The following is a 13,756-nucleotide window of genomic DNA, read 5'->3' as shown; positions in this document are numbered from 1 at the left end:
AGCTTAAACTTCCGATTTTCTGACCTTCTACTCCCAGCTGCCAGGATAATGAGGGTGTCTGTCCGTGCCACATTTACGGGGTGCTGGACATTGAACTCAGGGCTCTGCTCACGCCAGGCAGGCGTCTACCAAGCTCCATCCCCAACCCTTTCACACACCTCCGAGGAAAAAACCCTCTGATCCACAGCTCCAAGCACAAGCTGTGTGTGTGTGTGTGTGTGTGTGTGTGTGTGTGTGTGTGTGTGTACCTACAACACCTAGACAATTTCCTGTGCACCTTGGATGTGCTCAGGATCCGCCTCACAGGGGGTTTTCCAGTGTGGACCACGGAGTCACTCTTTTCTTGTTACATCAAAGCAATTCCATTTATGAAAAATAACAATGAAAAGTGTTTTGCAATTTTTTTTTCCTGAAAAATGACTAACCGAAGCCCAGACCCTGGAAGGTGTGAATGAGGCTCAGCAGCTGGTACAGTGCCAGCTGGTCCCCAGGGAGTTGGGTGTCACTGCAAGATGTGTGACCATGGGAAAATCTCCCTTACCGTGAAAAAGCAGCTTTGTGGTACAAGCTGGACAGAATCAGTCACCCACAAGGCATGTTTTTGTTTTTAATTTTTTTCTTTGATAAATCAATTGCTTCACAAAAAATCCTTTTAAAGACAACAATCCGAGAAAACATATTGTTACAGTATTCACATTTTAAAGATTGTCAGTTTCAAAGACCAAACTTAACTGAAAAAGGCAGACTGCCGAGTTCTGTCGCTCCCTGCAGGAGAAGCCTTCAGGATGGGTAGGTGTTCCCTGCCAGCGTGAGGGAGCCATGCAGAACAGAGCAAGGAGGCTCCGACTGCTCCAACAGGGGCACTCAGCAGGCTACACAGCGGCCCACCAGCCTTAGCCAGAGGGTCACAGTGCATATTGCATATACACTTCCATTTGACAATCTGGACTCAAAAAGGAGAAAACCGAGCCCACCAGATGGGCGGTCAGCCAGTCTAGATTTCTGCTAGGCAGCCAAACAGCAGGAATGACATGGGTTGCCTGTAGGTCTCAGAACACATTCAAAAGGCTCCAATGTTAGGGAGGATTTGACTAGGAACAAAAGCTGGAATCTGACCATTTAAACAAAGCTCAAAGGAGATGTACTTTCAGATTTTCTCCACAGGCCAAGGAAAGGAGAGCAGGAGTTTTGCTTGGGTTTTTGAGACAGGGTTTCACTATGCACCAGAGACTGATGCCAGCCTTGCAGCGATCCTCCTGCTTCAGCTTCCTAAGTGCTTGTATTCCAGGCACATGCCACAGTGCCCAGTCAGCAGCAAGTGTCTTCAAGGTGCAACTGACGACAACAAATATGCTGGGCAGTCGTTGTGAGAAACAGAACGGCTTGCCTCACGGGAGCTACTTAAAAGCGTCGAAGTATGCATGGGAGGGGGATAGGAACTCAGGCTAGGACCCTGTGCCAGCTCTCTTACAATCTTTTTTTTTAGACAGGGTCAGGTTATGTAGCCCAGGCTTACCTCCTGTCTCAAGTTCCTGAGCATTGGGATTACAGGAGTGTGCCACCACACCCAGGTTCTCTTGTGATCTTCATGCTATCCCTCTGATTTAGCAGGTGAGAGTTCAGGGCTTAGGAAAGCTGATCTCAACTGGAAAGGACATGCAGCATCACTGTGTTCAAATCCCAGCTAGAGCAGCCACCAGCTGGCCCACAGGGGGACAGCAGGGACTATGTTTCCTTTGGGGAGAGTGGCAGACCTCTGCAGGAGCTCACAGGCCGATGCATTTCTACTCTAAACCCAACATAGCCAGTCTTTCAGGCTTTTAGATACCTGACTTAAAACATGAAAACAATTTGTGAGTAAGTAATGGAAAGACTGCTTAAAATATTATTCTCTCCTCAAAAGAGTTGCTGGCAAGTCTTTTGGTTTTATTTTATTTTGTTGTTTTGTTTTTTGTAGTGCAGGCTCCTTACATGGTTTGAAAGAAGAGCCTGTTTTTCTTGTCGACTACCTGGCTGTCCAGGTGTGCTCCATGACTAAACGGAACCAAGACATTTGGGGGAGGAGGGCGGTGAACCGTTGCAGAAAAAAAATGTGAATTCGCTAAAGATGTCCCTCTAGGTAACCTTGGTCCATAACCAATCACCACCCTTGGGTCCCAAGGCATGGCACCCTTGACAGCTGCCTAGCTGTCCATCAGCAGGTGGGCCTAGGTACCGTCCGTGACAATACAGCTACTCAACACGAAGCAGGGAACTTGTGTTCGGAGAAAAAGCCTCCCAAGTAAACCAAAAGCAAAGCCCCAAACCTCAGCCTGCTCTGTCATGACGCCAGGAAATGAAGTCCCCAAACTGTCCTAAATCGTGAGTGGTAACTGGAAGGGGAGGACCCTGGAAATGAAAGCAGCAACATGCAACCAGAGTGTGTGACAGCCAGAGAGCCATGGACGCCTGTGAGCCAACAGTGGATCCACTGAAACGATACCTCCATGGTTCTAACTTCCAGATGTCTGCCCATTATGTAGGACAGTTTGGGTGTTTGATATTTACCCCAGCTCTGAGCCAGTGGGGTAGAGCACATTTATATTAGTTTATAATAAACATTCTATGCATAACATGTTTTAACTAAAAAAATGAAAAACAAAAAACCAACAACTAAAATTACCACCCAGTTACCATGGCTGGGCAGCCATGTAACTGCAGTCAGGTTTGAATTAGGCTGGACTAGGCATGGCAGAGAGCTATGGCACACTAAGGGCACTGCATGGCGTCGGCCCTCACTCACCACACATCCTACTGAGCACACTCCGTAAGATGCCTAGAGCAAGTGTAAGATGCAATCTGAGCATCACAGAGGAACACAAACTGGAGATATCAAAAGTTCACTTGGCGGTTGTTTCCTTTTAGCAGTTATGGCGAGCCTCCTCCCGGGGAGGAGGAGACCGCGCATGGGCAGCTGCCTTTCAGAACATCCCAAATCGAAAGACAAGCATGTGCTGTTCCTTCTCTAGAAATTTATCCTCAATATAGTCATAATCCAATTAATAACTGATTTATAAAAATAGCTTTTTATCCAATAATCCCAGCAAGGTAAAAATAGGAGTTTCTTTTTCTATATAGCAAATGAAGCAGGCAATGGTGCCCAGAGAGAACGCAGTGTGTCGCGGGCACTCACAGCCCGCCAGGGCCAGCGTCCTCTTGCCCTGCAGCCCAAGTGCAGATCATCTTTCAGACCTGTGGGCCGCACAAGCAGCAGCCCCAGATCTGCTGTAAACCACAGAACTCAATTGCAACTGCATAATTGTTTAGAAAATGGCAGCACTGTTCCTTAATCTCGTCAGGGACTCAGGGGCAGGGCCACTCCTCATGTTTCCGGCATTAAAAACCCACACACGCACATCGGAAGGAAGTTGCTGCACCAGCGAAGACATCTTGAAGCTTGCTGTAAAATACAAAAGTGCACTCTCCTATATCTACATATAAAACATATTACAAAGGAAACTGTGTAAAATGTTTGCTGCGCAAACAGTCAAGAGTCAGGGGCTCCGGCTCCGGCTCCGCGCTGGCCCTGCTGACGCGGCTACTGCAGAGAGTCGCTGTTCTCCAGCACCAGCCCGCCGATGTGCGTGGGCGCCAGGGCACCGCCGTCCTCTTCTGTGCTGTCCACCGACTCGTCTTCACTCTGGCCCGCCATCATGACCTGCTGTACAGCCAGGGTGGCCCCGTCTGAGGACAGGGACTGGAGGCTGTCCACGTTCATGTTTACAGGCGTGGTGATGGTCACGACGGCACCTGAAGCAGAGCACACCAGTGTCACTGTCTTCACTAGCACTCAGAGAAAAGCCCTGCACGCACAGACAGGTACTGCCCGTTTGCTCAGTCTACATCTAAGGCACCCGTGTGTGTATCAGATGTCCCCGCACCAAAGGAGGGTACAAAGTACTCAAACACCACTTCTGGGAGGTGAAGCCTCTCGTCTACGGTCAAATCGCACTGTGCAGACGCAACATGACGCCAAGGAAGGGCAGTGATGTGCCAACCAGAGTAACGGAGACAACTCAGCATGAAGTCATGGCAAAGGACGGAAGTGCCAGACACTGACTTCGAACACGGGCAGCTGAAGGCTTGAAAGAGGAGGGGGTGGGTCTGGGGGATGTGGCCCAGTGGTCGAGCGGCATGTGCAAGGCTAGTGGTTCCATATCCAGCACTCTAAAAAAACATTAAAGAAATTAAAAACTCCGTGCCGGCGCTCCTGCTGACTGTGAAGGGCAAGGGGGCTACTCCTGCAGTGGTCTGACTCCCAGCTGAGAGAGAGGGACCAACATAGAAGGCCTCTGTGACAACCCTTGCCCCACCACACCAGAACCCCTCTCCACAAAAAGTAACAGCCTAGACAGGAAGCCTTGACGAGCACCTTAAAAAGTGTGACAAGGATGCTGACATGCAGTTCTCCATAACGGATGGCGTCGGGTGGGAGGAGGGGGAGGAAGGGCTGACCCCCGGGAGTTTGACCATGCTCTAGTGAGTAGATGGGCAACACAAATTAGACTTTTTTTTTTTTTTTTTTTTTTTTTTTGCTTTTTCTTCTTCTTTTGGGGGGAGGGGGTTTACAAAGTTGGATGTATGGACCTGGGAGGACTGGGAAGTAAGTGTGATCGGGGTTCATGATGTGAAATTCCCAAATAATCAATAAAAATATTATGAGGAAAAAAAAGAAATTCAAAACTGTCCCAAAACTTCCTAAGCACTTAGCAGACTATTGCCAAGGGAAAAAGAAAGAAGACACCACTATGCCTATACACTCAAACACCCCCCCCCCTAGTTGAAGGCAGTGACACCTCTGTCAGAACTGCTGAGGGAAAGTGCTTAAGTCCAGGAGTTCAAGGCCATCCTGAGCAGCACAGTGAGGCCTTGTCTCAAAACGAAACTAATCACATACGAAACAACCCAGACTTTGAAGAGCTCACACACACGTCAGAATGGTGGCTTGTGACAGAGAGAGAAGGAAAGGGTCAAAAGCCAGAGACAGGCGCGGGCACCTAAGAAAGAGGCCAGGTGGTGTGAGGAGAGCCGACTCCACTGTCCCTGCCGAGGGCTGGAGGGGAAGAAAGGAAAATGGGAGGTAACGAGAGCACCTCGCTAAGGATACTTAAGACAGGGAACCATTGCCACGGGCAGCGTGCACACCGTGACTCCCCACCACTGCTGAGCCTTAACGTCCATCCACCGATGCCTCCTCCTGGTTTTTTATTTTTTGGTTTTTCGAGACAGGGTTTCTCTGTGTAGTTTTGGTGCCTGTCCTGGATCTCACTCTGTAGCCCAGGCTGGCCTCGAACTCACAGAGATCTGCCTGCCTCTGCCTCCTGAGTGCTGGGACTAAAGGTGTGCGCCGCCACCGCCCAGCCTCCTCCTGTTTTATTTCTTTTCAAACATTTGTTTAGTACGTGTGGGAGTGTAATGTAATGTGGGCATGGTGTGAAGGTCAGAGGACAACTTGCAGGAGGTGGTGAGGTGGTTCTCTCGTGGGAATCAAACTTGGTGGCATTAAGCTTGGTGGCAAGTGCCTTTAGCCAATAAGCCATCTTGCCAGCCTTGAGTCTTACATGCAGAGGAAGGGCATGTCAGGCACACAGCTCCCAGCCCCAGCAGCTGACCTGGCTCACTGTCCCCACCGTTGCCCATCCGAAGGGACGCACCTTCTGACATGGCGAGCTCACTGGGTGTGGCTTGTGTCACTCCTGAGGCAAGGGAATCTGGCCAAAACCTCTGAACTGGCCTGTTCTGAGCAGGCTTTTTCTTTGTCTTCGGAGTCTCTGAACAGCTGGAATCCAACATTGGCTGGAGAATTCGTCTCCGGGCATTGATGAACCTGTGTGTGGACGAAGAGCTTGTAAAGACTGGCATGGGGTTCCACCCTTTAGGAACCATGCTCACAAGAGGAAACCACTGACAAGCTCAGGACTATCCAGATCTCCAGACGGTTGGTCGTGGTGACGCACGCCTTTAGTCCTAGAGCTTAGGAGCCAAAGGCAGGTGAGTTCAAGGCCAGCCAGGGCTACATATTGACTTCTAGACCAGCCAGGGCTACACAAGCAGACCCTGTCTCAAAAAAGAAAAGAAAATTTTTTTTTTTTTAATTTTAAACAAAGACCAGTGTCTCCACAGCATTGCTGTGGTCTATTTATCTTGTCTGATTTCTTCCACTCCTGTGAATTACATCTTCATACCAACATGAAATTGACTCTCTGCTAAGGACTCAAATGTGAACACAGTGAGCCTGTGTGGCCTGTACTGCAGAACATTCTCAGGCTGAGCCGTCAGTGAGATGCTGTGGGTCACCAGAGCTGGGGTCAGTGAGATGGCTCAGCCGGGACAGGCACCTGGTGACCTGAGTCCCACCTCCAGACTCACGTAAAGGTAGGAAGACAGCTGACTCCATTAAGTTCTCCTCTGACCTCCACATGCGTGTCATGGCACACGTGACCCTCCACCCTACTACGCACGTGCACACTGTAATAGGTTGTTTAAAAAGAGACGTGTCTTTTCAGAAGACAATTTCCAATGAGAAGCTCTGCCTGCCCCCCACACTCAGCAGCCACACAGCCCATATCAGCGACAAAATCTCCAGATCTTGCTGCTCTGTGAGATGAAGAGCTCACACCTGAGCTGTGACAGAGAGAGAGAGGGAGGGAGAGAGAAAGGAGAGAGGAGAGAGAGAGAGAGAGAGAGAGAAAGAGAGAGAAAGAGAGGGGGAGAGAGAGAGAGAGAGAGAGAGAGAGAGAGAGAGAGAGAGAGAGAGAGAGAGAGAGAAAGCGGCAGAGAGAACAGGCTGGCCAGGTGAGCTGGCCGTGGCTTCCCATTGGGGACATACTAAGATGACTTGCCTCAACCTCTGGCCTCCAGAACACCACAGCAGTTGACTTTGAATGTGACAATGTAACAAGTGAAGACCAAGAAGGAGCCCACCACACCGCCGTTCAGCTTTTCCTGATACAGATGCTGCCCTGGCACTCCCCTGGGGAGCCCTGCCCACACTGCTCTACTTGCTGGAGTCAACAGCAACAGACAAGGCCCTGAAGCATCCTACGGAGGCTCCAAGCAGATTGGAACCTGTCCCACAGTATCTCCAACCTAACAGGACCCTGGATCAACTCAGCTTTACTGTGGTCACCCTTCTCAGGGTGCCAGGAATGAGGGAGTTGGCAGCCTAGATTCACATGACCTTTCCATATAAGCTTTTTCCTGGATTTCCTGGATTCAGAGACAAAGCAGGTTCTGGGGTGGCGACACACGTTCTCTGAACACCCTCATCTGCGCAGTCTCAGGACCAAAGCGGTCCTAGATGAAGCTACCTAACAACCTGAGGCCACCCTACCAAGGTTCCAGGTGCCATTTCAGGGCTTCACTGTGGGACAGGTATTCAGGGACAGGAGGCAGACACAGGGGCTAACACTGGGCATCCCCCTCCCCCCACGCACCAAGAGGAATGCAAGCCAAGGAAAGTATAAGGAGCTACTGAAGATATCAAAGGAGTTTAGAAACTTAAGAACCCAAGAGTCACCTTACCACTTTTCAAAACTTAAAAGCTGCGGGCTAGAGAGATGGCTCAGTGGTTAAGAGCACTGACTGTTCTTTCAGAGGGCCCAGGTTCAATTCCCAGCACCCACATGGCAGCTCACAACGGTCTGTAACTCCAGTTCCAGAGAATCTGACACCCTCACAGATATGCAGGCAAAACATCAATGCACATAAAATAAAAATAAATATTATCTTTTGTTTGTTTTTGGTTTTTGAGACAGGGTTTCTCTGTGTAACAGCCCTGGCTGTCCTAGAACTAGCTGTGTAGACCAGGCTGGCCTCGAACTCACAGAGATCCGCCTGCCTCTGCCTCCTGAGTGCTGGGATTAAAGGCATGTGCCACCACCGCCTTGGCTAAAATAAATACTTTTTTAAAAAATTAGAAGCTGGTATTAAGCCTTCTAGACCAGACAGTTCTGGAGCGTAGCAGCACGGTGGGCACAAGGATGTGAATGGAGGAGCCCAGCAGTGACGGAGGACCCAGAGCAGCCACCAGTCTCCTCCCAGACCATCTGTCAATGGGTGACACGTCAGTCAAATGTGAGACGTCAATACCAGGTGAAAGTAATCATGGAGGCACTCGGGAGACTGTCACAGGAGGATCACTAGCCTGGGCTATACTGCATGAAGCCATCTCAACAATCACAAAAGAAAGAGAGAGAACGAGAGAGAGACCGAGCGCCAGCCAAGAATGGTTCACTGTATTCATAGCAACATGCTTGAACCCTTTAAGTTTTTGCCAGCACTATATTTAAAGGACTTAACAGGAAATAACTCAAGCAGTATGGTCTACTATTGCTACTTAACTAATAAATACCGGCCCAAACGCAAGAAAGTAGGCATGTTCAATGCAACCCTGAAGGATAGTTCCTGCATCTCTGGTAGAATAAGCAGGCCAGCTGCACGGCTTACTCTAGAACTGCAACAGGCATGTTGATGGTGATAGCACAGCTATGATTCGAAGATGGCCATGCTTCTGAGTGCAAGTGTGTGCCTCTGTTTTCAAATGCTAATTCTATGAAGCTGACAGTTTTCCATCTGAAGACAGTGAAACGGAGACAAGTGACTGACTACTGGGCTAGAATAGCACCTTACATGTGTGCACCACTATCACTGATGAATGCCAGTTCTCCCAACAGGAACACATGTCCAGGCTCACTATATCCAACAGTGTGACCCAAACCTAGCAGAGAAAGTTTCACTTGTAAACATGGTGGTCTTCCCCAGGCAGGCCTTTCTGGTGAATGGCTTTAATCCTCACCATGCAGCAGAATGACTGCAGGGACTCGTGCAAGACTGTGTCCCCAAGCTGCAGGCCTAAAGTGATGGCATGGGTTTGTTTGTGGTTTTTTGAGACAGAGTCTCTCAACAACCTTGGCCATCTTGGAACCTATTATGTAGACCAGGCTGGCCTCAAACCTACAAGCAATCCACCTGCCTCTGACTCCCAAGTGCCGAGTTAAAGGCGTGTGACATCACACCTGGCCATGGTATATTTCCAAAGGAGAGCAAGACGCCAGGTGGAATCGTGTGCCGATATACCCTGACACATGCCATCTGCAGCTGAGCGGCACTCTGGTGGCAGCGCAGAGCACATGGGTGGCCAGGCGCTGCCACAGTAATAGGTGTGGTGTCAGAGCACATGGGTGGCCAGCCGCGGCCACAGTAATAGGTGTGGTGTCAGAGCACATGGGTGGCCAGCCGCGGCCACAGTAATAGGTGTGGTGTCAGCCTTGGTCATCTTACCAGTTGTTGACTTGAAGCAGTGTCAAATTTGTCTGAGCAGCAATCTGCTTTTTCTCATCCTCTGTTGGGTAGGGATGCTAAAAATAAAGAGGGTTACTGTCACAGTGGGCTTTGGATTTTCAAAGGGAAACCCAAGCTTATCCAGGCAAATAAGATATATACAAATAAGCTAGAGAAAAAACTGATACAGTTGGATTTCAGCACAACTAGACTTTAGTTTTAGAAGTCCTTGTTTTAGAAATGTTCAGATAAGAATGAAGGGGGCTGAAGAGATGGCTCAGTGGTTAAGAGCACTGGCTGCTCTTCCAGAGGTCCCGGGTTCAATTTCCAGCACCCACAAGGCAGTTTACAACTGTCTGTAACTCCAGTTCCAGGGGACCTGAAACCCCCACACAGACATGCAGGCAGGCCAAACACCAATGCACATAAAAGAAGAATAAATACATCATTTAAAAAGAAGGTAAGAATGAAGCATCTCTCTTCCCTGACCAAGAATGTCCCACACTACAGCAGCTGTCAGTGTGTGACGAGAATGTGGTCAGCTGGTGTCCCAAGGTGCCCAGGTAATGGCAGCGAGAGCTGCAGCCCTGCTGGGGGGCATCCTCTGTGCCCAGCGACATCTGAGCCTTGACACAGCACCTCTGTATCAGCTTTGTTAGGTTTGATGCACGAGCAACACCCAGCCTCTACTTCAACCGTGAGACTGAACTGACACTGGGACAGACTGACGTCATCCCTCGCAGCTTTCCTAGGACAAACCTCTGCTGGACTAACATGGTGGTAAAGTGCAGAGACTGAGTGTCCCTCAAAGGTCTGTGCTGCAGGCTTGGTCCTTAGGCTGCTGCTATTGTGAGGTGCTGGAAACTTAGGAGGTGGGGCCCGGGGGTGGAGCCCTTATCCACTAAACAATAAACCAAACGTGACGTCAGAAACAAGCACCAAGCCAGAACATCAGCCAGCAGTCACTGCTGTCCCACTGCTTGGAAAACGAGGTGTTGCAAAGAGATGCGGGCCAGAAGGCGAGGAGAACAGGGAACTGCGTCCTCACTGGTCCTCATGAGCAGGGCTCAGGTCTGAGAAACATTAAGGCACTAAAGGGAAGTGTGCTAAGACTGACCCGCAGAGGAAAGAGGCGCACCCAACACAGCACTTCCGTGGGGACTGTGACCGCTGCACCACAGCCACTGCACCGGGCATCACTTCCTGTCCTTGACCCGACACCGCCTGTGCTGGCGGCCCTCTCCGTCATCACCCCGGGTGCCCCTCTTCCTGCCTGGGCCACTCGCTTGAAACTAAACAAGGCACGTGTGCTTCTCCTCACTGTGCCCGACTCCACACGCCTGGGACCTCCTGCCTCCCCTTAGATCCGCCGCAGGAACAGTGCTGCTGGCTCCTGTCTGTCTCCTTCTCCAGTCAGCCCATCCCACAGGAGGCCTTTCTGACCCAAAGGCACACCGTCAGCAGTAACTTAGTTGACTCTCTCTGTACAGTGGGGGGACCCCTGCTGCATTTTAAGTTTCTTGAAGTCTTTATTGGGGACCTGTGCTCAAGCCCCACTATGGACACAGCGTAATACCAAACTTAGACCTGGGCCGAATAAACATAAGCCAGTTTCCCCAGGATATAAGCCAGGAGGGCGTCTCAGGGTCACCTGTGGTGTATCCAATGCACTCTTACCCCGATGTGCTGAAAGAGCCACGACCGCATCACATTGGTGGCATGCTTCGGAAGGACGCCTCTCTTGTTCTTGGAGGAGCCATCTTCTTGATGCAAGATGCTGAGATCTTGATTCAACTGCAATTGAAGCTTTCATACAATTGACAAATGTCAGAAAGGCTTTGAATGACGGCACATCCAGCAGCTTACAACTTCAGATGGAGGAGGTACCGAGCAAGGCTCTCAGGCTTCCTCACCGTGAGTGAAGAGGCACGTGCTGAAACCCTGTACTGACTAATCTTTTGAGGATACTCGTAACACTGTCAACATAGATTGGTCTTCATTCCCACTTTTTCAGCATGCAAGTCCTACAATTCTTAGACTCTTCAAACTGTTAAGGGACAATTCCCATATGCTGAGCTGTGTCAACTGCTGACTGCAGTCCCCACGCAGGGACTATTCACAGGTTAGACTGAGGCAGAATCACAGACCTTAACCTCTGCAGTGCACCAAGGGGCTAAAGTTTTGGGGGATCACCAGCAGTCAGTGTGGGGTCATCAATGCTACTTGTGTCATGAAGCTTCCAAGCTCATGGAGGGTGGCATACCAGAGAGAAGCCTGAGAGCTCTGTGCCCGCCCTGCACACTCTTCCTGCCTCCATCTGCATCCTCTGCCCTGGCCTTCATCATAAAGTCCAGCAGAATGGACCGGCCTCGAAGACAGCCCTGAACCAACTGGCTCTGGCAGGACAAGAGCACGGATGTGTCACGTGGCACTGTGGGCACAGATCAAGGGGCCACTGGACACAGATCAAGGGGCCACTGGACACCGACATAATGAAAACCTGGCGCACACACAAATAAAGCACACCGAGAGCCAGAGCATCATGGACTGTGGCTGAATGCACAACGGGAGCTGGTGCTGGGTGTCGCCAATAAGTACTGACTTGGTGCACCTGGAGAGGACGACCTGGGGGAGCCCCGGTGCAGTGGAAGGCGGGCAAGGACGTTTCAAGGACATTCATCAGAGGCACGCTTGCCTTTAGAAACACATGCAAATAGTAGAATAAATGGCTCACAGACTCGGAGGGGACCTGGGGGCCAAGGGAAGTGTTCAGACCTGTGACCTGACTACGGTGCTCTGTGAGGATTAAACTGTGGCCCACCCCAACCTGACAGAAAAATTCCAAGCAACGGTGAGAGAGGAGGAAGTCAACGCTGATACTCTTTTGAGGACCAGTGGTACAAATCAGAGGTCGGGCAGGTGGGGCTGCCGCTATGTGTGTACCCTTAGGTTCCGTCACCAGCACCACATAAACAGGAACGGTGGGTGGCACAAGCCTGTGTCCTAATACTCAGAAAGCAGAAGCAGAGGATGAGAAGTCCAGGGTTATTCTTGGTCAGATACAGAGTTTAAGGGCGGCTCGTGGCACATGAAAACCTACCTCCTGCCTAGTCCTCACTCTCAAAACAATGTTTCCATGGGTGTGTGCTAGCAGTATGATTGAAGACTTCTCAGTGGTCATCCCTCAGGAAGTCAGAGTTAATTCCAGCCCACTACTGTCGTCAGGACCAGGCCATACGTGGCCAGGTCAGTGTCCCCACCAAGGCTGACACCCTCCTCTGGGAGCAGCAGGATGCAGCACTTTCTGACCAGAGGCTTGTGTGGCAACATCAATCCACCTGGTCTGCCATGTGCCTTAGGCAGGGAGTCCTGTATTTCAGTGGAAAGCAGTGTGGGGACGAGGTCATGGGGTTTTTACAACAGGTCAGGAAGTACTCTTCTGAAGTCCTCAGACTCGGTAGGTTTGCTATTTAAATGGTAACCTTTATTCCTAAGAAGATTCAGTTACACAGAAGACTTTCTTATCCTTTGGGAGGCTGAGGCAGGAAGATCACAGTGAGATCCAGGCCAGCCAGGGAACAGAGCGAAACCCTGTCCCAATTCTCCCAAAACAAATTAAAAAAAACAAAAAACTTTCTTTTTCAACAAAACAAATGGAGTATCTTCTACAGTACTAGTAAGTTATTTGACTTATAATGTCTTCCCCTAAAAAAGCATAATTCACTGGGTGGTGGTGGTGCACACTTTTAATCCCAGCACTTGGGAGCAGACGCAGGGGAATCTCTGTGAGTTTGAGGCCAGCCTGGTCTACAGAGTGAGTTCCAGGACAGCAGGTCTGTTACACAGAGAAACCCTGTCTTGAAAACTAGTCGGTAATTGGACATGGCTCTATTGTTAAAATGTCTAAAATGGAAGACCCCAAGAGAAGCAGGCTAGTGTGGAGACAAGTGAGCATTAGTGAGCTCTAGCTCTTCCCTGTGTAGGCTGGGCCTGAGCAGTCACACAGCTCGGACAGTCTCTGGTGTCTCCCACCGATGCCAAGGGCACCTGCATCTTTTTCTCTAGTGATGTCACCAAACCTGTGTGGCCAGGACGACAGCCCCAGACTACCCAGACCACCGAGAGCCACTGCAGCCCACTTGGACTGCTTTTCCTTCAAGACAGCAGCCATACCCCGGGGCTAGGCATGAGAGTCCTTGATAAGGACATGGACAGAGACCTCACAAAGTGAATCAATATCCACAGAATAAAACTATACTTTAAACGTTGTCTTTAATTATTCAATGTAAAAAAATTCATGTTTCTAGAACTTAGGGGGTCTTCCAGCACAGAAGATCCAATTTCCCCGTGTTACTACAAAGGAATAGGAAGACTGCAGAATGACCATGGCCACAATGTGCCACAAGTCACCTCTTATTTGAGGAGCCAAACACCT

At 50.0% G+C, this 13,756-nt stretch overlaps 1 protein-coding gene across 8 annotated transcripts in view; it reads right to left on the bottom strand.

Moving 5' to 3' along the window:
* Window positions 1-593: 593 nt before the first annotated feature.
* Pknox1 (PBX/knotted 1 homeobox 1) overlaps window positions 594-13,756 on the bottom strand; it is a 44,616-nt gene continuing 31,453 nt past the window's right edge. For all 8 annotated transcript variants that reach the window (XM_076558483.1, XM_076558488.1, XM_076558490.1 and 5 more), the window contains 4 exons: window positions 10,999-11,127; window positions 9,322-9,398; window positions 5,694-5,866; window positions 594-3,789 (listed from right to left, as the gene is read on the bottom strand). In XM_076558483.1, the coding sequence (XP_076414598.1) occupies window positions 3,578-3,789; window positions 5,694-5,866; window positions 9,322-9,398; window positions 10,999-11,127 (591 nt within the window). In that variant the 3' untranslated portion in view covers window positions 594-3,577. The remainder of the gene's footprint in view (window positions 3,790-5,693; window positions 5,867-9,321; window positions 9,399-10,998; window positions 11,128-13,756) is intronic.

The sequence above is a fragment of the Peromyscus maniculatus genome, chromosome 21 (assembly GCF_049852395.1).
Source record: "Peromyscus maniculatus bairdii isolate BWxNUB_F1_BW_parent chromosome 21, HU_Pman_BW_mat_3.1, whole genome shotgun sequence".
NCBI classification, from domain to species: domain Eukaryota; kingdom Metazoa; phylum Chordata; class Mammalia; order Rodentia; family Cricetidae; genus Peromyscus; species Peromyscus maniculatus.
The sequence above is the reverse complement of the archived record's forward strand: the minus strand, read 5'-3'. Positions and strand labels throughout refer to the sequence as shown.